The sequence below is a fragment of the Morus notabilis genome, unplaced genomic scaffold (assembly GCF_000414095.1).
Source record: "Morus notabilis unplaced genomic scaffold, ASM41409v2 Scaffold76, whole genome shotgun sequence".
Taxonomy (NCBI): domain Eukaryota; kingdom Viridiplantae; phylum Streptophyta; class Magnoliopsida; order Rosales; family Moraceae; genus Morus; species Morus notabilis.
This window is the reverse complement of record NW_010360995.1, coordinates 20,628-45,060: the sequence shown is the minus strand read 5'-3', so window position 1 is coordinate 45,060 and position 24,433 is coordinate 20,628. Positions and strand designations below refer to the sequence as shown.

At 34.7% G+C, this 24,433-nt stretch overlaps 2 protein-coding genes across 2 annotated transcripts; both read left to right on the top strand.

Moving 5' to 3' along the window:
* Window positions 1–7,586: 7,586 nt before the first annotated feature.
* On the top strand, window positions 7,587–11,525 carry LOC21412400 (G-type lectin S-receptor-like serine/threonine-protein kinase At4g27290). Its single transcript, XM_024165414.1, has 7 exons — window positions 7,587–9,031; window positions 9,183–9,287; window positions 9,523–9,668; window positions 9,779–9,989; window positions 10,134–10,371; window positions 10,476–10,626; window positions 10,740–11,525. The coding sequence occupies exons 1-7, from the start codon at window positions 7,738–7,740 to the stop codon at window positions 11,034–11,036; spliced, it is 2,442 nt and encodes an 813-aa protein (XP_024021182.1). The 5' UTR covers window positions 7,587–7,737; the 3' UTR covers window positions 11,037–11,525.
* Window positions 11,526–20,128: 8,603 nt separating this feature from the next.
* On the top strand, window positions 20,129–23,546 carry LOC21412399 (G-type lectin S-receptor-like serine/threonine-protein kinase At4g27290). The gene is given in 8 exon segments (XM_024165410.1): window positions 20,129–21,416; window positions 21,554–21,658; window positions 21,822–21,967; window positions 22,034–22,228; window positions 22,230–22,245; window positions 22,388–22,631; window positions 22,870–23,020; window positions 23,126–23,546. Coding segments are annotated over 8 exon segments (2,442 nt in total). The 3' UTR covers window positions 23,423–23,546.
* The last annotated feature ends 887 nt before the right edge of the window (window positions 23,547–24,433 follow it).

The window sequence follows — 24,433 nt, the reverse complement described above, 5'->3', positions numbered from 1 at the left end:
AAAAGTGAATTTCTCGAATTCACCATTACAGTATCGGAAAACTCCAATTTCAAAATCAACCACGGATGATGCCGACGACAGCAATAAAGGGCAACAGTTTTTTAAAAGAAAGATTTAAAATTGTTGAATGCTAAATTTACTTGGACTTAAAACTGAGATGGACTAGAAGCTTTTGATGTCGTTGTTTGTCTTCTCTTTTTCTTAAAAAAAGAAAAAAAAAATGAGTGGACCCCTTTTATCATATTTTAGTAATCAAACCATTAGTGGCAGTCTGTCTTTTTAAGTTGTATAATCGTCATTTATTATTCATGTTGTCGCGATCTATACGGGTCAGTGTGGAAATGGGAAATTGTCAACCTTGCCAACCGGCAGCAACCCCCATTTGACTATATAAATGCATATTTTATTTTTTATTTTTTATTTTTTATCCTTTAAATGACTCTGCAAATACTTGGAGGATTAATGTTGTTTCTTTGCAAAAAAAAAAAAAAAAAAAGGAGAATAAATGCTGTTTCCTTATGATAGATATGGTTGGAACATCGCTAATAGAGTGCTTAATTAATATTATTTATAATTAATGTTCAGAAGGGAGAGAATTAAAGAATATCATATCACTTTTGTTAATCACTAAAAACACATCAATTTTAGCATTTAAATAACCAAAGCTGCCCTCAAAACAAACCCTAAAAACACATTTGTTTTATGCGTTTGAACCCGTAATTCTGATTCTGCTATAATACTTTTCTCTCAAAAAACATTTGAATCAAAAATATTTCCGTCAATGGTTCTTGTTATGGGGAAAATATGGAGGACACGTGGAGGAAGGACAATATGACACGTGGCCTTAACCTCTCCTCGCAAAGCAACAACCCTTGACGTCTGGGACTCCCTTCCATTCCGTCATTAAGAGCCCGAATAAGAAGCCCAACTTAGGGTGTCGATTTCATCTGGCGTCAACAGGTCGTATCATCGACCTTACAACATAGAAATCCCTTGTCATAAAATCCACTGCCAAGAAGAACAATTGGTCTAAACAACACTGGCGATGAGGGGAATGCTCCTTGGGGTAAAGTCTGACGTGGCAAGCTGCGTACAGTAATGAGGGATGTCTGGAGTACAGGCATTAAATGCAAACCCTTAAACCGCCCCTACGGGGGACAGAAAAAGGTTACAGCTGTGCACAGAGCCGTAATGGGAGACTAATTGGCTGAGTGAACAGTGTGCAAAAAGTGATTAGTGGGCTACGGGCTGGGCCTAGAAAGGCAGACCACTTGAGTGCTTGTTTAGCCTACAGGAGAAAACCCCTCCAACGAAGGAAGCTTGGCTATAAAAGGAGAGAAACCTCATACGGAAAAGAGATTGATCTTTCTTGAGAAAAAAGAATGAGAGAGCAATTTGTAAATTGTAACAATCTCAAAATGAATAAACAACCACAGTGGATGTAGCTCTTCATTTTATAAGAGTGAACCACTATAAATCTTGTGCGTTTTTCTACTTTAAGTATTTTTTCTTATATTGCTCACTACACAAAAAAAAACCACAAACACCTTCGGCACAAAACTTTTACATATAATCTCAATTAAAGCCGGTAATCTGACGGGAAACCTGGAGGTAACCCGGCTTGTTTTTGTTGACGAAAATTCACCGTCAATAGTTCTCTCATAAAATTTAAATTCAGAATCAAAATCACTAACTTAAACGCGTTAACTAAATGGGCCATGAGCTTCTTATATTCTCTTTTTTCCTTCTCTCCTTCCTCTTTTCTATAACTATGTCATATCCAACTCCATATTTGTTCCGATTATCACGACCCGTCAACAGCCACCTACTATGCTAGGTCGGCGATGGATTGGGATGGGAAAACATAACGTACATGCATACATATCATACCATATTTACATATCTTTTTCTTTTTTCTTTTTTTTTCTTTTTTGCATACAAACATATTTATATATATAAAATATAGTCATAATAATCTAGAATATTTAAACTTTTAAAAGCTTATAAACCCTTAATCAAAACACGGAAATTCTAAAACTTAAAAGGAGAAAGGTGCTTGAAAAGGGTTATTTAATTAAAAACATAATTTTGCAGAAATCGTATTGAAGCTATAAGGCCAATTCTCAAAAACCAATATCAAAGTTTGGCCACTAAAAGTTTTATCCCATATGCACATTCACTTTGATCCACTTCCCTGATTACCGAGCTTCTACCTTAACATTTTTTTTCTTTTCCTGCAACACAAGGAATCCTAGTGAGCTAAAAAGCTCAGTAAGTGAGTACACTAACTACTCTAAATATGGATGAAATGCAACACAATAATTCCTTAACAGAAAAGAGATATGAACATAAATATAGACATAAGCGATATTAATTTGAATACCAACTTCAAGTCCTCATGATTTTTTTCTTCTCGACATATATAATCCTATAATTCATAATTTTTATCAACCGATAAGTAATTAAAATATGACATACTACGTACTAACTCCTAACATATTTCATAGAAGAGTGTATTATACTCCAATATCTAAGAACTCGTCATATTAAATATTCATGTTATCAGTTGACTATTACTTTGACTTTCATAACTCATATTCAAATGTTTGAGAATTATAATCTTAACGTGGCATAATCATAATTACATGACATCATAAATCTTAATCTTAACATACTATAATCATAATCATACCATATAATAAATCTTAATTAATTTCTTACCGTAACCGAAGCCTTACTAAACAGTTATGTACTCCCATAAGCATAATTGTGCATAAGATTTAAACAATAATAACATGTTGATAGTAGCTAAAATCTAAAACACATAACTATCACTAATAATCTAGCGTACCTATATTTACCTTCTTATTGGGGGTTCACAACAACCAAGAAGATATTAGAAAACAACACAATCACAATATTAATCACTTGTTCCCATTTAACATGATCATAACTAAATCTAACTAAGAAACATACATACTTTAAATCAACATAGTCTTATCATGCTATAGTCTTACTATGTCGTATCATACTCTCATATTCATAACATAACCTCATATTATACACTATCATGAACTAATCATTCTATAATAACTCGTAGTACAATATTATTATGTCCTAACAATGTAAATAACTTATCATATACTGAATGGACTAGTATCCTAATGTGCACGTACTAATGGGCCCATGGGACTACCTTATGCTAGGTGATGCTCAATCGTGTGGCTATCCTAGACTCTAGGCCAATGGGTCTAAGGAATAGCACACATGGACCTCATGTACCATTTAATAAATCGAACTTGGCTCCCAGGAGTGTACCACTAGTTATATGTGGCTTGCTTATCACACTTGAGTCGTAATCCATTGGCATTCACATAAGCAATAACGTGGGTATTCACGAGGTTTTATGCATTCTTGCCGGGCCAAGGCTTAGGGAATTCGACACCGTAACTAAATCACATATCCATCGATCACTAGAGTTGCCGCATCTATAACTTGGGACTATAGAGCATAAAGTTTGTTTAATGAACTTAATTAAATCATAACTATCATATTTGGTCCGGCAATGCCCACTACTATGCAGAACTAATCATATTGTACTATATGCCAATATTCATACTTAAATATCATGCTAACAAAATCTTGCTCTATCTTGTCATGCTACTTCATGTATCACGCATGTTGCTTAGACACTTACGTAATTATATTAAGCATAGTAGCATTTTATAATACCATATCATTTGTATTCTTGTAGTCAATATAAAACATGGTTCCATTATTAATACTCATATCTACTAAGATATTTTTCATTAAGACATTACCAACATATTCGTTGTCGCTTAATGAGCGTAAAACATTCTCAAAGAATTTGAATATTTCCAATATCATGTTCATTGATCATGAAAATTCATAAGTGACATGATAAACAATAAAAATACCCATAAGGTATAATTATAATCACATTTCATACTGTCATATACAATCATAGCATCCATACATAACAATGACAAACATGGGTCACAAGTAAATTGTAAGCATCACTTGTGTTGCACGTGAAGAGAAAGAAAAGTATTAAGGTAGAAACCCCGTGATCAGGGAAGCAGATGGAAGTGAATGTGCATATGGGATAAGAATTGTAATGGTCAAACTTTGATATCAGTTTTTGAGAATTAGCCTTATGGATTCAATACGATTTCCGCAAAATTGTGTTTTTAATTAAAGAACCCCTTTCAAGCACCTTTCTCCTTTTAAGTTTTAGAATTTTCGTGTTTTGAATAAGGATTTGTAAGCTTTTAAAAGTTTAAATATTCTACATTATTATGACTATGTTATTTATATATATATATATATATGTTTGTATGCAAAAAAAAAAAAAAAAAAGATATGCAAATATGGTATGATATGTATGTATGTTACTATCACGATCCATCGCTGGCCTAACATAGCAGGTGGATGGCGGTGGGTCGTGACAGTGTTTCGTATCAGAGCGAGAGTTCGGCCGATTCTGTACACAAACCTCATATGTGAAGACATTGCGACCGCAACCCTCTCACTCTAAGTGTTATATGACGTTTATTATGACTATATCAATATGCTAATATAAGAATTTTATTTTGTGGATATCTCGGTAGTCGGGAGGGGTTCTGATCAGGAAAGTCTTATTATATGCATATTGGTGTAAGCAAAATTTTTTTTTATGGCATAATCAAAATTGAGGCATTTTGATGTTATCCATTTGGTTGAGATTTATACATTTTGGTTCTCTTTTCGGATTTAATTTGAAATCTATGGTATTTTACCACATCTGAAGTTATTTGGATATGTTGTAAGATATTTCACAACGTGCTTATGTTGGATTTAGGATACGACTTATGGAACCTTCGTTAATTACTTTGGAATATTAGTCTTGACCTACTAATGACTAACTTATTTGTTGTAATTGAGCTTATAATTGATATCTTGATAATGTTGTGGTACATGAACCCCTCGATCATGATAGGACCTCTAGTATGGCCTTGTCATGAAAATGTTTATATGACTTTTGTTATCATAATGGCAAATTTATTTGACCAAGTATGAACCTTAGGGCATAAACATCCTTAAACTTTTTACAAACATTAGGATGGCGTCACGTCTTGTCTGTGATTTACTAGTAAATATGATATTTACTCGTAAATACAGTGTTAAACGATCACTGAAATCGGTGGCCAAATTTTTGGGTCAATTTGATATTTACCAGTAAATACGGTATTTATCGGTAAATACGGTATTTACTTGTAAATACAACATAAAACGGTCACCGGAGTCGGTAGTCAATTTTTCAGGTAAATATGATATTTACTAGTAAATATGGTATTTACTAGTAAATATGGTATTTACTAGTAAATATGGTATTTACTAGTAAATATGGTATTATAAGGTAAATACGGTACTTATCAGTAAATACAGTGTTATAAACAGTCACTGAAAAACGGTCACCGGTCACAAAAAAATAATCATAGGTTGTCGAAAAATGGTCTCCAGTCACCAGAGTCGGTCGCCAGTCTCGATCATGGAAGACTTGACTATAATCTACCTATTTTAAAAAATATGCTATAATGTACTACTTTTTAAAAAATAGATGTTTAGCGGGTGGAGTGAGGTGAAAAAAGAGATTTAAAGATATTTTTAAGTTTTTAATAAAATTTAAAACTTAAAATATCAAATTATGCTATAATTTATTATTTTTAAAAAATATACTATAATTTACTAATTACTTTATCAATTATATTATTTTCCTCCTTATTCCTTAAATTAATCATTCTTAGATTTAAAATAACAAGTATACCCTCATAGTGTCCATATCATTTGAAATATAGAAATGATAGTAAGCACTATTCACTTTCAAGTAATCCCATTTCGTTGAAATCCTGCAATTAATTTTTGTGTACGTTGTGTTTGGCGTCTTTAGATGATGCGAAGCCATGCGGAACATTCCAAATACAATGACGAATAGCACTTCTGAAAAGTCAGGTGATAAAAAGAAAAAAATCAAATTTTACTAAAATATGAGTCATTATTGTAAGGAATAATAATTATTCTAAAACATAAGAATTTATTTATTTCACTAATTTAAATTTTATTACAATTAAAAATTTTTATAAAAAATTATATTTAATTTTTTCTATTAAAATAAAAAAATTTTATTTTTTATTATAATAAAAAAATTTTACATAAAATTATATCTCAATTAAATTAAAAATCAAAACCTAAACAAAAGTAATAAAAAAACAAAAACAAAAAACAAAAAAAATCATAAAGTAAAACATCCCTCTTTTACCAAAACTCTTGACCCAAAACCTCGCCGGCAACCATAGCAAGATGCTCGACCTCTGCCACATCGCCGCCTTCCTCCCACCAACACCCACGCCGTCTTCAACGGCGGCGGGACCCAAACGCCGTCATCCCTTGCTTACCCAGGTCAGTTTTTTATTTATTTATTTAATTTTTTTTAATAAAGGGGCTCCTTCGAAGCTGGATTTTTCCTATCCGTCATGATAAAGATTGTGACAAATATATTGGACCTCCTTGTCTGTGGATATGGAGAAGAATCTTATGATATTTTGATTGGGTTGTCTGAGGTAGAAAGCAACCTTTTGTGGAGTTATGACTTATGACCCCTTGAACGTGACGATTCAATGAGCAATATGATGATAACCCTTGATAGAAAAATAAATTATTCAAACTTTTTTTGAAATCATTGACAAAAAATTTGAATTCCTGATCAAATTTTTAGCTCATACCCTAGTTTATGGTTTGGTTCATTAGTGGGAGACTAGGAGTAAATGGGCATTTAATAATATTTCATGTACACCACTTATTTGTCTTGTTTTTTGAATCAATATATATATATATATATATATATATATATTAAGTTGTGAGTTGTGAGTGCGTGTTTTATTTTTCAAAGAGTATAACTGTGTTTTCATCATTTTCTTTTTTGGCAATATTTATGATAGGTTAGGTTTTTTTGTCATATCAATTGTTTTAACTATTCGGATTAACTTTTTAACAATTAAAACTGTGTTTTAACTGTGATTGCAAAAAAGTCAGCCCTACCATAAAAATTGGTATCTTTTTTAAAAAAAAAAAATCCACTTATCATGTTTGAGGGACAATATTGAAACCAACCAGTGAATTACACCTACCATGTTGTAAATGTCAAGGTTACATGTTATAATTTGGATAATGTGGTGGACATTTTCAAAAATGTTTTAAACGGAAAATACTTTTTATCTATGTTTTTTAAGATCACTGTGATTCTTTTCTTTTACTCCCTTGTTAAGGTTTCGCTAACCAAATAAAATGATAATAATAATAATAATATTAGTATTAACATTATGAGAATATTCTTTGTTTTAGTGAATAGATTTACATCAATTATTTTCGTTTAATATGTTGTTAACATGTGCTAGTCAATGACTCAATAGTGTTGTCCATTTCTCAAGTCAAGTGAGCTTTTTTGACTTTCCTGTTTTTCTTTAATTATCAACTAACAAGAACCTTCAGCACAATAATGATAAGCCCATTAAATGAGTTTCCTGCAAAAGAACCTCTAGTCACCCAAAAAATAAAAAATAAAAAAAATTAAGAACCCATCAAGAAGCTTGTCCTTTGTCATAGTTTCTCAAAGTAGAATACCAAGGATCTACGGCCAATCTGTAGTTGCGGAAACACTTCAAAAGAAGATTAATATCAATGGGAGTTTATTCTTTCTGTATGTATAATATTGCTTGTATGTGCTTGTTTTTCTTAATTACTTCCTCCTTTGCAGATGACAGTATTGGTCCATCACAATCCATCGGTGATGGAACAACCTTGGTTTCTAAAGAAGGAACGTTTGAGTTTGGTTTCTTCAGTCCTGGAGATTCCAAGAATCGTTACATGGGAATTTGGTACAAGAAAATCTCTGTTCAAACTGTTGTTTGGGTTGCAAACTTATGCAACCCAATCAATGATTCCTCTGGTGTGTTGATGATGAGCGACACAGGCAATCTTGTGCTTTTGTATCAAAACAAGAGCGTTGTTTGGTCGACGAACTCAACGAAACTAGCCCAGAAACCAATTCTACAGCTTCTAGATTCTGGGAATCTTTTACTAAGAGATGACAAAGATAAAAACTCAGAGAACTATTTGTGGCAAAGATTTGATGAGCCTTCTAATACATTGTTACCAGGGATGAAGTTGGGATTGAACTTTAGAAAGGGTCTAAATTGGCGAATATCGGCATGGAGGAATTGGGATGACCCCTGTCCTGGAGAGTTTACTTGGGGAGTTGAATTTGATGTTCAACAGCCAACATTTCCTGAAGCATATATGTGGAACGGCAAAGCAAAATTAAGTCGGTTCGGGCCATGGAATGGACTTAGTGCAAGTGGTATTCCATTGTTAAGGCCAAACCAACTTTATAACTTCACTTTTGTTTACAATGAAGATGAAGCTTATTACATGTTCAACCTCAAGAATGCCTCTTTGATCAATATAGTAGTTTTGAATCAAACAACTTCCAGGAGCGAACGAATTACATGGGTCGAAGCACAGAAGAGTTGGAATCTTTACGATTCCTTTCCTTCAGATCAGTGTGACAAGTATGGTCTTTGTAGTGGTAACGGGTATTGTGCCATAGGTGAGAGCCCAGTCTGCCAATGTTTGAAAGGATTCAAGCCTAAGTACGCAGAAAAATGGTTAACAGATTGGTCAGACGGGTGTACACGAAATACTCCGCTAGACTGCAGACATAAAGACAATGATGGCTTTGTCAAACTTGTTGGCTTGAAATTGCCAGATACTGCCTATTCTCATGTGAACGTGAGTATGAACCTAAAGGAATGCAGGGCCAAATGTTTGAGCAATTGTTCTTGCATGGCTTATGCAAACTCTGATATCAGAGGACACGGCAGTGGGTGTATCATGTGGTTTGGTGATCTGATGGATATCAGGAAAGTTTCTTCAGAACAGGCTCTATATATTCGAATGCCAGCTTCAGAGCTTGGTATGACCATTTTCAATACTGTCTTTTTTTCCTCCTTATTTCATCCATGTTTTCTGTTTAATCATGCAGCTTCATTTTTCATATTTTCTGGATACATGTGGAGTAACTTATTTGCTTTTCTTGTGTGGAAATAACCAACCCAAAAAAAAAGGAAAGTCTGATCAAAAGTTGAGACCTGCGATAGTAGCAGCTATCGTTGGAGGTGTTTCTGCGATGCTCTTACTTGGATATTTCATTTACAGAACAAAGTTAAAAGGTATTGCTGCTCTTACTCTGATAATGTTCAACTTGAGGACATTATTGTTTAAATTGATATTCTTATTACTGTTCACTCTCGTTCCTATGATCTTTAGTAAGGCAATTTTAGAGGTTAATATTTTTTTAAACCGTGTTATATGTGCATTAGACATTTCTAATTGTCGACCTATCTCTTCTCATTTCTGATCTGTAAATTCAAGCTCATCTCTTCATGCCGTGAATTTTATAAACAGGAAAATATTCGAGAACTGCTAAAAAAGGAGACCAAGAGGAAGATCTAGAGCTCCCACTGTTTGAATTATCTACCATTGTAAATGCCACCAATAATTTTTCGTGGAGAAACAAGCTTGGGCAAGGTGGTTTTGGACCTGTGTACAGAGTAAGCTTTTGATGGCCTTTAATTTGACACATATGGAATAGGGATAACTAGAAGCGTTTAAATTTCTTGCAACATGTTTTTAACTTTGTTTGTTACACATGGGATTTCAGGGTAAGTTAGAAAACGGACAAGAAATTGCCGTGAAGAGACTTTCAATCAGTTCTGAACAAGGAATAGAAGAGTTCAAAAATGAAGTAATATTAATTGCAAAGCTTCAACATCGGAATCTTGTAAAACTTCTTGGTTGTTGCATTGAGGGAGAAGAGAAATTACTGGTTTATGAATATATGCCTAACAGAAGCCTTGACTCTTTCATTTTTGGTTAGGATCCCTCTCGACCTTCAATTATTAGTTACTTTATGTCATCAACACTAGTAAACATACACAGAAAATTCTTATATATGTTGTTCGTCGTTTTGTTGTAAATGACTCAATGACTTGAAAAACTTATTTTGCAATCGCCAGATCAAAATCGAGCAAAGCACTTGGAATGGTCTGTGCGCTTCAAAATCATATGCGGCATTGCTCGAGGGCTTCTATATTTACACCAAGATTCAAGATTAAGAATTATACATAGAGATCTCAAAGCTAGTAATGTCTTGCTCGATAATGAGATGAACCCCAAAATTTCAGATTTTGGTTTGGCTAGAACTTTTGGGGGAGACCAGATAGAAGGAAACACAAACAGAGTAGTAGGAACTTAGTGAGTGTTACTTTGCCACACTTTCTTTATGTTTGTACATAAAATTTATACTTAAGCCATTTTAATTGAATTGAACTTCTAAGCAGTGTGATTGTTTGATGCAGTGGTTATATGGCACCAGAGTATGTTCATAGCGGTCAATTCTCAATTAAATCTGATGTCTTTAGCTTTGGTGTAATGGTCTTAGAGATTGTTAGCGGAAAGAGAAGCACAAGCTTTTCTTCTCCAGAGGAAGACCTCACACTCGCTGGATATGTAAGTTCCCAAAAAACTGCAGTAGTGGTCAGTCCTCTTTAGTTGATGTATTGAACTCCAAAACGTGAACGTATGTGTATTTATGTAAGATGATTGTTTTGAATATATTTTAGGCATGGACATTGATGCAACAAGACAGGGCAATTGAATTGCTTGACCCGTGCTTGAGGGATTCACACTACAGTTTGCAGGAAGTGTTGCGGTGCATCCACGTCGGTCTGCTATGTGCACAGCAACGTGCTATGAATCGACCCAGCATGTCTTCTGTGGTTGTGATGCTTGGCAGTGATAGTCATGTATTGCCCCATCCCCAAAAACCAGGCTATTTCACGGAGACAGAATCACCAAGAGAATATGTTGAATCTTCTCTAACAGACAATATGACTACATCTGTACTAGAGGCTCGATAACGAGTAACTAGATGCTTACAGATTTCAAAACTTACCGAGGTTTTTGCCAATGCTGCTTTGCTAAGCCTCCTCTTTGAGTGTCCATGCGTTTGAAACTGCTATTGAGTTGGCTAGTAGTTACAATCGGAATTATCAAGAGTTTAAATGTCATTCCACGTGCGTTGTTGATTTGATCATTTCTAGAAGTCGTTTGATCCCTTAAGAGATTTTCTCAACTCTTTCAGGAAGACAATCATGTCGAGGATAAGCTTCCTTCACATGCGGTTTCTTTGCGTGATACTTCTAGGTTGTTCTCTAGTCCTGACTTTTGTTCAATGGCGGTCAACAGGGATATGGCGAGCTTTATTTCTCGTAGTTTTTGTAAATAGTAGACTCCTTACAATAATCCCCTATTATTTTTCCCTCTCGGTTTTGAGTAGAGGGCTTTTAACGATGCATATTTGTAGCTTTCCTTTAAACGGCGAATCTAGTCTCAATCTTTTGAAGCTACTTCCAGCTATCAGTTTTCTTTCTGTTTGTCTCGCGCCTTTGAACTTATTTTCAGTATTTTCCCTTTTGTTTTCTTGGGCCCCTTTTTTTCTCTCTTACACTCCACCACATAATAACTCTTTTGTTAAAGATTGGTAAACTAACAGAAAGAGATGAAGGGTAATAAAGGGTAGATATGTAGACAACATAATATAGCGGTTTGAATACTGTGAGTAGCGTCTGTAAACAGCTCTATGCAAGCTGATTCTTGCTGCATAATAGCCCCTGTAACAGAAACTTATTTTCAAATGCATAGTCTCGGCTTAACCTTCTGGTATTAGTTTTTTTTTTATTTTTTTATTTTTTTTTATTTTAATACAACATGTGATTAAATCCGCAACCCTCACTTAAACCCCACCACACCCAAACCCCCCCAGTGCTATTAGACCAAGAGGTCTTAGGCTCTGGCATCAGTTTTTGCTAGATATGGTTGGCTATTTCTCTTGGTAGAATTTGAATTCAAATTTTCTGTCTAATTTTTAGTGTTCTAAATGATGTTTAGCTAATCAAATAATACCACGTCATCTCATGATAAGCATAAAAGAATTAGTTAAAAATCAATTTAAAATTTTTAAACGTGGCATGATATGATTGATTAGTTACTAATAGAGACACCAAAATCATATAGAAGATTTGAGTCTGCGGGATTTCCCTGTGAGATTGTATAACTCATTTTTCCATTTCTTGACTTCTTGTTTTTTGTTTTTTGTTTTTTTTTTCCTTTTCTGTTTATTTTAATAAATTGAGCGGCTTGGTGTGTGAGGGGTTTAGCTTTTGAGTGCTGACCTAATTAGGACGCTTTAGGCTTGAGTTTCCTCTACGCTAGTTACAATAACAAACATGTTGCATAAGATTATAGTTGTACATTGATTTGATTTTCTAATCTAAGCTTATACTTTTGATATCCCCTGGTTCTACCACCAAGAGAAAATGAAATAAGCAATTATTGAGTTTCTAAATCCGCGATTTCTCATTTATGTTAGCCTAAGTCGAGGTTGCACCCAATAACTTAGGCCGAAGGGCGAAGTTTTATATCCTCTCTTTTATATATTTTAAGATTTAGGATTAGGATTTTCGAATTTGTGATTTAGGATTAGGATTAGGATTTATTTTTATGATTTAGGATTTACGATCCTATGGTTATGATTTAGGATTTAGAATTAAGATTTGTAATTAAAGCAGCGGTGAAAGTCTGTATTTAGGTAGCAATCGTCATTTATTAATTTGGAAGTTCTTCAATAGAGCCGTGTCCTTTTTTACTAGCAATAGAGACGACATTCAGGCCGTCTAATTTTAATCTAACGCTTCAGAAAGAGCCCCATGTTTTATTATTTTCTCAACCTTAAATGAGACAAAACTCACCGGTTACCTGTTGGGTAATAGGTTAGGTGGAAAAAATCCATTCTTTTTTCCTTGGTTTTTTCAATCTAACTTAAGGGCCCGTTTGGCTTAAAGGTCTGTTTAATTTGTTAATTTAAATTTTTAATTTAAATTAAGATATAATATTATGTGAAAATTTTTTATTATAATAAAAAAGTTAAATATGATTATTTTTTAAAGCATTTTTATTATAGTAAAATATGAATTGTAAACTCGAAATTAGAGAAAAGAAAAGAACGGGGCTAAGAGTCGTTTTATCAGTCTCAAAATTCTCTCTATTTTCTTCTCGACCTTCCTCTGCAGATGGTCGACCTCACTCTCAAAATAGTGTAGTCCGCTCACTTCTTATTTCTCTTTGAGGATTTCCATCTCAAATTCGAGAGCCATTATCTTCTCCCCAGATCGTCAATGCAACATTTTTAGTCAAATAACTATAATAATAAAAGAATATTAATCTAAAATAATAGATAAAAACCTAGACGCATTAACTCTTAAAATAAATTATGTAATTTTTTTTAACTCAAACCCATTTCAAACATGCTATTTTTTGCTTAAAAACAAGCTAGTTTTTTTTAAGCACATTTCATATTTTAACACATTCTTTAAATCATAATAAACCATTGGCATTTGCTTTTAAAACAAGTTTTTTTATTTTCAATTTTATCCTTCTTAAATCTAATCCCATATACTAAACCCTAATCTAACATTCTCTCTTCCTCCCACGGTTTCTCTCTCTCCCTCCTACGATCTCTCTCTCCTTGAGCACATCAATGTTTGTGATGACCAGACTTGAACAACGGCCACCAAAGATCTAGAACGATGGCTCGCGAGAAAGATCGGAGGAGATGAGTTCGCTGCCGGAAAGAACGAGTTCGTCGCTGAAGAATCTAGATTGGCAATTACCTCAGTTCCGCGATCCATATCGCGACAGAGCAGATCTGGCCATTGTTCCTCTCTTCTGGACAATATTTCTCACCGTCGTTGTCGCTTTTCATCGCGGAAGATTGAAGATCTTCAATCTATGTTGACGCCGCAATGAATGAAGTTCTGGGTTCGTGACGATCGTACGACCGTGGTTGTAGGCTTGCAACCATTGCGGCCTCAGGATACTAACCTCCGCCGTGGCCTCGGGATATTTTTGCTCATGTGGGGTTATATAAGCTTAATGAGTGTAAATAGAATCACTCTTTTTTTTTATTTTTAATTTATGAACTACATTTTTACAACTACTCATATTTAATGTTTTCCATCTGTTTACTTAACATATGAATTAATTTTAACATATTATTATTACTATTATTTTTAGTTTGGAAATAAATTTAACACAATTTCTTATAAATGGAATATTTATAGAGAAATTAGATAGTATGAGAATTTTTTATGAAATAAAATTTACAATTTCTATTTAAAATTTAATAAAGGGACTTTTCATGAGATCTTTTAGAATTAAGGACTGAGACAAAGGTCTTGTTCACTTCGCTGATTCGAGTTTAGAATTCGAGTTGAGATGTGATTTTATGTGAGAGCTTTTTACTGTAGCAAAAAAGTTAGATGTGATTGTTTGTGAGAGCTTTTTACTGTAGAAAAACTTGAATTCTAAACTCGAATCAGCGAAATAAACAAGGCCAAAATTGACAACAAAACTAATTTTAGAGAGAGAGAAGAGTTTAGAGATCATTCACGGATTTATTTCAAAAAAAAAATAATATATTATAGTTTTACTTGAATACAGGGGTATTGATGTAATTATGCCAAAATAAAAAGAACCCTCTTTTACCGAAACACCTCACAACACCTCGCCGGAGAACATGGCCAGATGCTCGACCTCTGCGACATCGCCGTCGTCAACGGCTACGGCACCCAAAAGCAGCCATCCCTTGCGTACCCAGTTCAGGTTTTATTATTATTATTATTATTATTAAATGATGGGGTCCTTAGAGAGTGGATCTTACTAAGCCGTCATGATAAAGATTGTGACAAATATTTATTCTGGTGGTTAGATTTTTGCAAAAATTCTGGTCTCTGGATGTTTCCGAGGAAGATTTTGCTATTCCGACTGGATAGTCTGGCGTTGAAAGCAAACTTTGTGGACTTCATTGATTCAGTTTCTTATCAGCAATATAACCTGTTGAGACTTGAGAGGTATTAAAAATCCATTCATAGTTTTGCTACTGTAGTGTCAATGTTCCGCATTCCATTTTTTTTTTTTTTTATTAAGTTGGCTGATCAGCTAGAGGATTTATCAGATTGAATCTAACAGGCAAACGTACATTCAATTCCTCGTTTTTGTTTTTGTTTTTGTTTCTAATTTTTGCTTTTTAGTTTTCTCCTTTTCTTTTCAAAGGTATTTTGGTTATCTTATTATTCAAATTAGATTATTGACCAAAAAATATGTATTTTCCTATTAAATGCAATATGATGGCATCTCAAAAACAAAAAAAAAAAAAAATCAAAATAATGGATCGAAATCCTAATGCCTATGTCTAAGGTAGAAAAATATGTTGTAGGATCAATGTTGAAGGGTATTACTGTCTTTTCATCTTTTGTCTTTTAATTCGATCCAAGTTGAACTATTATGCCCAAACGTGTATAAAAATAAATGGTAAATTGTAGCACAATTAGGACGTTCAATCCCACGAGGAGGTGATAAAGACAAACAAAAGATATTAGCGGAACAAAAGGTTAGAGAAATAAGCAATCAAATAAAGAAAAGAAAGATGTGTTTTTGTGATTTTAGAGCAATTTAATTTAAAGACAATGCAATTTAAAATGGAGAAAATTCTATAATTAAAAGTGGTAAGATATTGAGAATACTCTATATACTTCGTTCACCTATTTGGATTTTGATTCATAAATTGACTCAATTGAACGTTTCACATCCCAAACAATCAATCAGAAAATAAGATTTGAAGAACTTGTGAATTAAAATATGCTCGAGTAAATAAAATTCTTACGTTAAGAACTAGGAAAAATTATTTTATAAGAAATCTAAAAGTGACAACATACCTCGGGGCAATATTGCTATAAAAGACTACTCATAAAATAATGTCTACCAATATATTGTATCATGCAACATTCACATAAAAAAAACTTGACTAAATTTTATATAAAAGTTGACAATAAAATATATTAATATGAGAAAGAAATATGATGAAAGAAAATTATTTACTCAAATGTATAAAACTTACAAACCATTAGAGAATCAAAACCCAAAGAAGCTACTACATATATCGGATCATTTCTAGCCTCACCCAAGAACTCTAGCCTAGCTTACAAAGCATTTTTACAAAATTCTAGAGAGAAAATATGAGAATAAAAGCAAGATAAAAATGAGAGAAAAAGTATCTAAACTTAGGTTAAAAATCAACAACAAAACACACTTGGCCAAACCTCTATTTATAGTGTTTTTGAGGAATGCCAAAAAGCCATCAACAAATGAATAACATAAAAAAAAATTGATTCTAAATTAAGTAGAATTTACAAAGCTTAATGCAAAATGAAAGCTAAAATTATTCGTGGGATATCAACGGAACAAAACAGGTCAGTTGGTTGATGAATCCTAAGTTGGTGGGACATGTGTCGCACAGAGAGGCTGAAAGGAGCAATTGGCTGACAGCTGGATCCCACACAGACATGTGATGAGCGCTGAGAGGAAGCTACTGCACAGCGGGGCCCACGCAGAGATTGGAGGAGACTCGCCCAAGGGGAAGGCCGTGCGTGCCACGCGCGCGTGTGCGAGGGAGCAGCTGGGTCCCACAAGTCTGAAGTGTGCTAAACAGTGACACGTGGTGTGGAGGAGAGTGCAGCTCGGCTCGGCTCGGCGGCTGGCTGACGACTGGGGCTTGCTGCTGGGCTTCTTTTTCTTTTTTTAGTTTTTGGCCCAAATGCTTTTTTTCCCTAAAAAACCAATGAACTTAAATTAAAACTACATATTTCCATACCAAAATATTTTTGATTAATTTCATGAAAGCATTTAATTAAAACTTAATTTATTTGACATTTATGTAGACCAAAAAGTGCATTTTTGTGCTTTTATCATCCGCTTAGGGGTTTTCAGAATTAATCGAATTAAATACAAATGAGTGATATAGAATTCCCATTGAGCCTTCCTCTAGTCCTTTTGGAATCCCAAAAACTCCTAAGTCCACGCCTTAGAACCTCTTCCTCGTCGTCAAGGTTGATTCTCAGTGTTTTGACTCCAATGGAGGCTTTACCAGCGATGGAAATGTCTAACAGAGCCATCATCTGTGACACGCACATCCCCAAAACTTCCTACATCTGTGCTAGACATGCCCAATTTAGACTCCCTCCGTGGCAGGCATGTCTCCTGGAGCATCCTCTTTTCACCTAACAGAGCCTCTTTCGTGTCAGGCATCCTTCCTTTGAACTTCTTCACACCCAACTCACTGTCGGAGTAATCTTCGCTTAGAGCATGCTCAGCCTTCAGAGTAGCTTCACTTGGAGCAACCTTTGCCTCGAGCACGCTCACCGTCGGAGCAGCTCATTCAGAGTAACTTTCGTGTCAAAGGCAACTTGGCGGCTGCTTAGCCAATATCATATAAACCATCTCTGAGAACGTTTGACATGTGATAAAACGTCCAAAAGAGAAGTCAACGATGCATAAAGTTGAGTAAAACACTCTTGAGAATTTCAGATCATGAAACTCTTTACGTCAGCTCTAAATCTGAAACTTTGCCTCTAAGTCTTTCCATTTTTGGATCTTTTCCTTGTCAATCCAGAAAGACACCTGATCATATTGCTCTATAGGGAATTGTGTGCACAGGTCTATGTTAGAGTGCAGCTGATTAGGTTTTTGAGCAGCCACCATAAACCTTTCTTCCCATTTTCAGACCAGCACTTTTTCAACCTCGGAAGGGCTTCTGACTGCTTTGCTCCGTTGGGATTGCGTGTACATGCTTCCTTCAGAGTGCCACCGATTTACCACTGGACCAAGTCCCTAGAAGTCTTCATTCCATTTTCGGCCAATCTCCTTTTCAACTCGGAAAGGTGCCAGATGGTTTTGCTTCATCGGAATTGCTTGTACATGCGTCTATCAGAGCATGCCGTACGGACCTCTAGAGCTACCACTAAAATCCCACCAAGTTCACCTATAAATATCCTTGTCTCCTTCATTTCATATGGTTGATCCACCATTATCACCAGCCACTATCTTCTTCCATCATCATAGTTCATATCCTCTTCAAATCACTTTCTCTCCTTTTATTCCACTTCCTTCAGACTTCTCTAGTCTCTTCCTATAGAGACTTGATGTTCTTCAAGCTCTTCAAAGTCCTTTAAAACCTTTTAAGTGTTGACATCTTTAGAAAGCTTTCCAAAACACTTTGCGATCTTTCACCACCATCATCTCAAAGTTCTTTAAAGTTTCTTCATACATTTTCTAGCAACACTCAAGTCTTCATTTTCAAAGTCACTTCGGCTCACCGTTAGAGCAAGTGCTCTGAGCGTCGTTCTCGCTCCCAGAGCAACACACGTTTGCTCTTGGAGATCCCTTCACTAGAGCCTTATTCATCTCACCAACTTCACTCTTATCCTCCTTCAAGCCTTATCCACGACTTGAGTCACTCTCTTTGCTTTTGGAGCAGCCTGCATCTGTCTCCAGAGCATTGCTTTGTCAAGGCGCCTTTGACCTCCTAATCTACATCTCTATCAACTACTTGATCGCATCTCACACCATTCTTCATCTTCGGAGTTCTTTATTTGTCTTTGTGGATTCTCTAACATATTTTGCAGGTCATTTTTGTTATTTCGGCAACAAAGATGGTCATAGGACACGTGTCCTTCGGCTATGTCGGTTCCGCTTTTAGCAAACCACGTTCTTACGCGTGTCAACCCCCCACATGCACGTCGACTCTCAGAATCTACCGGTCCCTGACAAGATGAACCACTTTTTTCCCACTTTTCCTCCTTGATTCAATCCTAGCCTTTAGATCTCATCTCTCTTTAATTTTAGATCATAGAATTAGATTTTCTCAAAATCCTATCTAAAAGCCTATTGATATGATGTCATCAAATCAACTGACAACTTTATTTGTTTCAAAGTTTTAGCAGTTTACACTGACAGTATTTTCTAACTTCTACCTACTCTATGGTACGTGCTTGTCATGATTTAATTTACTGTTACTTAATTTTGTTGTAACAGAGAAAGATCCAATTCTAGATATTTCTGAGTTTCTCTATTATTTGTCATGAAATTCAATTAAACTATTAAAATTCAAAAGTGTACCAAGAAATTCATTCTCTAAATCTTGATTAAATTTGAGATTCGTACTAATGAACTTCTCGAATATTACAATTTGAATTTGAATTTTTTTACTTGAATTTCTGGGACATTACAAATAAATGATAATGTCGTACTCAACTTGATGTTCACAATTTGAATTTGACAAAATTGTGACAAAATATTCTTCATTAATTATTGTCACATAATTTCACCATTAAAATTTAAAAGTTTACCAAGAAATTCATTCTATAAATCTCGATTAAATTCGAGAGTTCTCGGACATTACAGTTGGTTCTCGAGCCAGCTTGTTTGACATGGCTTAAACTTGCAGCTCTACTCTCTATTTTTTTTTAAATGGGAAGAATGTAGTAAATAACATATTTTTTAGAACTAAATTAAGCAAACAACATATTTCAAAACTATTTGAAGTAAATAAAATTTTACCGTGTAAATATTTAATTTACGTCTAGTAAAAGATTTTTTTCTACGTAAATTTTTTTTTATGACGTAAAAAGATTTTTTTCCACGTAAATAAAGATTTTTTTACCACATAATTTATTTTTTTGCTAATCGTAAATGAAACATTTACACGTCAAATTGTTATTTACTTCAAATAATTTTAAAATTTACTATTTACTTAATTTAATTTTAAAAATCTATTGTTTATTATAGTTTTGGAAAAAAAAGCGGTAAACTTTTCTTCTGTCTTTTTCTTTTTGACCAATTTTCTTTGTTTTTTGTTTTTTGTTTTTTTTGATAAAAAAAATTACCACATGACAAGCACCACAGAAGAAAATTCTAAACTAAATACTTGCTTTGACATTTTATCATTTTTTTAATTCAAAGCAAAAAGTTGACCTGCCAATTGCGTAAAGAAATTTTAATTAAAATTGAGATTTTGCTCAACAAAGCTCAAAGAGTAGAAATCTAGAGCCAGAAATCAATGTTTTCTTCACTGTTTTACATTGCTCTTTTGCTATTTCTCCTCTATGGAGTGTCTTTGGCTGTGGACAGCATTAATCCACTCCAATTCATTAGTGATGGAGAAACCTTGGTTTCTAAGGAAGGAGTGCTTGAGTTTGGTTTCTTCAGTCCCGGAAATTCCAAGGGTCGTTATGTCGGAGTTTGGTACAAGAAAATCCCAGTTCAAACCGTTGTTTGGGTCGCAAACCGATGCAGCCCACTAAATGACTCCTCTGGCTTGTTGATGATAAACAAGAAAGGCAATCTTGTGCTTTTGTATCAGAACAAGAGAGTTGTTTGGTCAACGAGCTTAGCGAAACAAGCCCAAAAACCAATTCTACAGCTTCTAGATTCTGGAAATCTTGTGGTACAAGAAGAGCAAAATGGAAACTTGGAGGGCTATTTGTGGCAAAGCTTTGATTATCCTGGCAATACAATGTTACCAGGGATGAAACTGGGGTGGGACTTAAGGAAGGGTTTTAATCGGTTATTTTCAGCGTGGAGGAATTGGGATGACCCTTGTCCCGGAGATTTTACTTGGGGTATTGAAATTGATGTTCAACAACACACCTTTCCTGATATATATATGTGGAAAGGCGGGGAAAAATATCATCGAGCCGGGCCTTGGAACGGACTTGGTACAAGTGGTATGCCAGTGTCTAGGCCAAACTACCTTTATGACTTTGACGTCATTTACGACGAAGAAGAAGTTTATTACACCTTCAACCTCAAGAAGAAGTCTCTGATCACAATAGAAGTTTTAAATCAAACAACTTTAACGGTCCAACGACTTACATGGGTCGAAGCAGTGAAGAATTGGCAGATTTACTATTCCGTGCCTACAGATCAGTGTGACAACTATGGTCTATGTGGAGGAAATGGGTATTGTGTCATAGGTGGGAACCCGGCGTGCCAGTGTTTGAAAGGATTCAAGCCAAAGTCTGAAGAAAAATGGTATTCGACGGATTGGTCAGAAGGGTGTGTGCGCAATACTCCACTAGACTGCGAAGATAAATACAAAGATGGCTTTGTCAAATTCGTTGGCATGAAATTGCCAGATACTGCGTATTCTCGCTCGAATAAGAGCATGAACCTAAAGGAATGCAGGGCTAAATGCTTGAGCAATTGTTCTTGCATGGCTTATGCAAACTCTGACATCAGAAATGGCGGAAGTGGTTGCATCATGTGGTTTGGTGGTCTGATGGATATGAGAATAGTCACTTCATCTGAACAGGCTCTATATGTTCGAATGCCTGCTTCAGAGCTAGGTATGGCCATTCTTAATATTGTTTGTTTTTTTCATTCTTTTTAGGTCCTTTAACTCTTTAATTTTTTCTGTTTCATATTTTTTGACCACATGATTAATTTATTAGCTTTTTTCATGTTGAAATAACCAACAAAAAAGGAAAGTCTAGTACTAAGGTGAGAGCTGTGAAAGTAGTTGCTATCATTGGACTTGTTTCTGGGGTGCTCTTACTTGGCTTTTTCATTTGGAGAAAAAAGTTCAAAGGTATTGCTGCTCCTTTTTGTGCTGGATTTTGCCTTTCAATGAAGTTACTAGATTATAGCATATAAACTAGCACTATGACATTTCTAATTATGGATTCCATCTCTCATCATTTCTTAGCTTTGTTGTCAAGATTATCTCTTCATTCCATGACTTTTGTGATCAGAAAAATATAGGAAAACTGCAAAATATGGAGAACAAGAGGAAGATCTAGAGCTTCCCCTGTTTGAATTATCAACTATAATCGCTGCCACCAGTAATTTTTCGCTGAGCAATAAGCTTGGGCAAGGTGGTTTTGGACCTGTGTACAAGGTTAGATTTCAATAGCCTAAATTTAACAAAATGTGTTTAGCATCATTTGTTAACATTGAATCGCAGGGAACGTTAGATGATGGACAAGAAATTGCTGTGAAGAGACTTTCTATCAGTTCCGGTCAAGGAATAGACGAGTTCAAAAACGAAGTAACCTTAATTGCAAAGCTTCAACATAGGAACCTTGTAAAGCTTCTTGGTTTTTGCATTCAGGGATTAGAGAAACTACTGGTTTATGAATATATGCCTAACAAAAGCCTTTGACTTTTTCATTTTTGGTTAGAATCCCTTTTAATCTTCAGTTTTTACTTGAATGATGTCGCTGTTACTTATGAAAATACATAGAAATTTCTCAAAGTATCTGTTGTCTTTTTGTTGAAATTCACTAATTAACTTGAAAATCTTATTTTGCTATGCTAGATCAAACTCAAGATATACTCTTAGAATGGTCCAAGCGCTTCAATATCATATGCGGAATTGCTCGGGGGCTTCTATATTTACACCAAGATTCAAGATTGAGAATTATACACAGAGATCTAAAAACTAGTAACATTTTACTTGATAATGAGATGAACCCCAAAATTTCAGACTTTGGCTTGGCAAGAACTTTTGGAGGAGATGATGGTAAGTCAGAAGGAAAGACAAAGCGGGTTATAGGAACTCAGTGAGTATTACTCTTCCTACATGCTTTTTATATTTCTTACACAAAATTTAAGAGCTTTTACAGTAGGAGCTCATACCTGTGGCGTTTGCTTTTGATCTTTGTGTCTCGAAATGTAAAGAAAACAGTTAAAAAATAGAAACCTACATGTAGTTTCTTTTTAGAAGTCCTATTGCAAAAAACTCTTAAAAATTATATAATTGAATTTAACTTCTAAATAGTCATGTTACTTTTGATGCAGTGGTTATATGGCACCAGAGTATGTTTGCAACGGTCGATTCTCAACAAAATCTGATGTCTTTAGTTTTGGTGTGATGGTCATAGAAATTGTAGGCGGAAAAAGAAGTACCAGCTTTTCTCTTCAAAACGAAGGCCTTACACTCACTGGACATGTAAGTACAAAATAAAAATAAAAATAAAAATAAAAATACTGTAACTCTTAATTTGTATCGAACTTCAAAATAACTATATAAGACAAATCAATTTTAATATTCTAGGCATGGACATTGATGCAACAAGGCAGGGCAATTGAATTGCTTGACTCACGCTTAAGGGATTCACACCACGATTTGCAGGAAGTGTCCCGATGCATCCGTGTCGGTTTGTTATGTGTGCAACAACGCGCTGCGGATAGGCCAAGCATGTTTTCCGTGATTGTGATGCTAAGCAGTAATAGCAGTTTATTACCTTGTCCCAACAGGCCTGGCTATTTCATGGAGACAGAATTACCACAACGAGATTGTGATCCACTTCTAACTAACACTATAACCATATCAGGGCCAGAGGCTAGGTAGGCATTAATCACTAACCGAACGTATATAGCAAATATTCTTCATCACCCTCAATGGTTTGATTTTATTAGTTAGATTATACATTTTGTATCCCATTTTTTGCAAGCATAAGCACACGATTTTGTAATCCAGATTATACATTTTGTATCTCCGGGTTTTATTAGCATAAGCAAATGATATTTTAAGATAGATTAATTTGGCAAATCTAACGATAAAATAAGAAATGAGTAAAAATGAAGATAATATAAACACATAGTATTTTACTGAAAAACCCCCAAAAGAGACGGGGTAAAAACCACTGGGCAAATGTATAAGGATTTCATTATGAAAAATAAGGATTACAACCCTCTTTCTAAATTACACGGAGAAAACAATAAGAATCAGTCTCTCATGTAAATAGGAGATACACCTCACAAAAAAGAAAAATTGGAGAAACTAAATTTCTCTCATACTATGGGAATTCTCTTTGAAGGGTAAGAATGGGCTGGAAAACTGAGAAAGGTATGAGCTCTATTTGTAGCTGGGTTCCCTCTGACAAAACGGTATGAGCCAGTTGTAAACAACTAGCTTTATCTCAAATGTCAACACTGAATTTGGTGCTGACTTCTCATTTCTCTCTCTTTTTTTTACTTCTTTCCTTCAAAAGTTGTGGCTGCCTTTTGCTTATTATTAGGTAATGCTTACATTCTCCCACCTGGAGATTCGATTGAGAATCAATCATGTCTGTACACCATCTTTTCTACCTTGTCACTGCCATGTTGTTTACGTTTTTGCTAGGCCACACGAGAATCTACACCATTTGAACTTGTCAGTATTTAGTGGCTTGGTCAACACATCTGCTAGGTTCTCTTTTGTGTGAATCTTTTACATGTCCATACTTCTTTCTTCCACTACTTTATGAACAAAGTGAAATTGAACTCCTATGTGCTTCATTCTAAAATGAAAGACTAGATTCCTTACAATGTTCAAAGCGCTCTGACTATCACAAAATAAAAGAATCCTCTCTTCTTTCTG

Bases quoted from the DNA above. Each gene is read 5' to 3' on its own strand.
- LOC21412400 (XM_024165414.1), top strand. From the start codon at position 7,738: ATGGGAGTTTATTCTTTCTGTATGTATAATATTGCTTGTATGTGCTTG. The intron at 9,032-9,182 runs GTATGACCATTT...CCAAAAAAAAAG, and splicing joins AATGCCAGCTTCAGAGCTTG to GAAAGTCTGATCAAAAGTTG. The intron at 9,990-10,133 runs GTTAGGATCCCT...TGCAATCGCCAG, and splicing joins CCTTGACTCTTTCATTTTTG to ATCAAAATCGAGCAAAGCAC.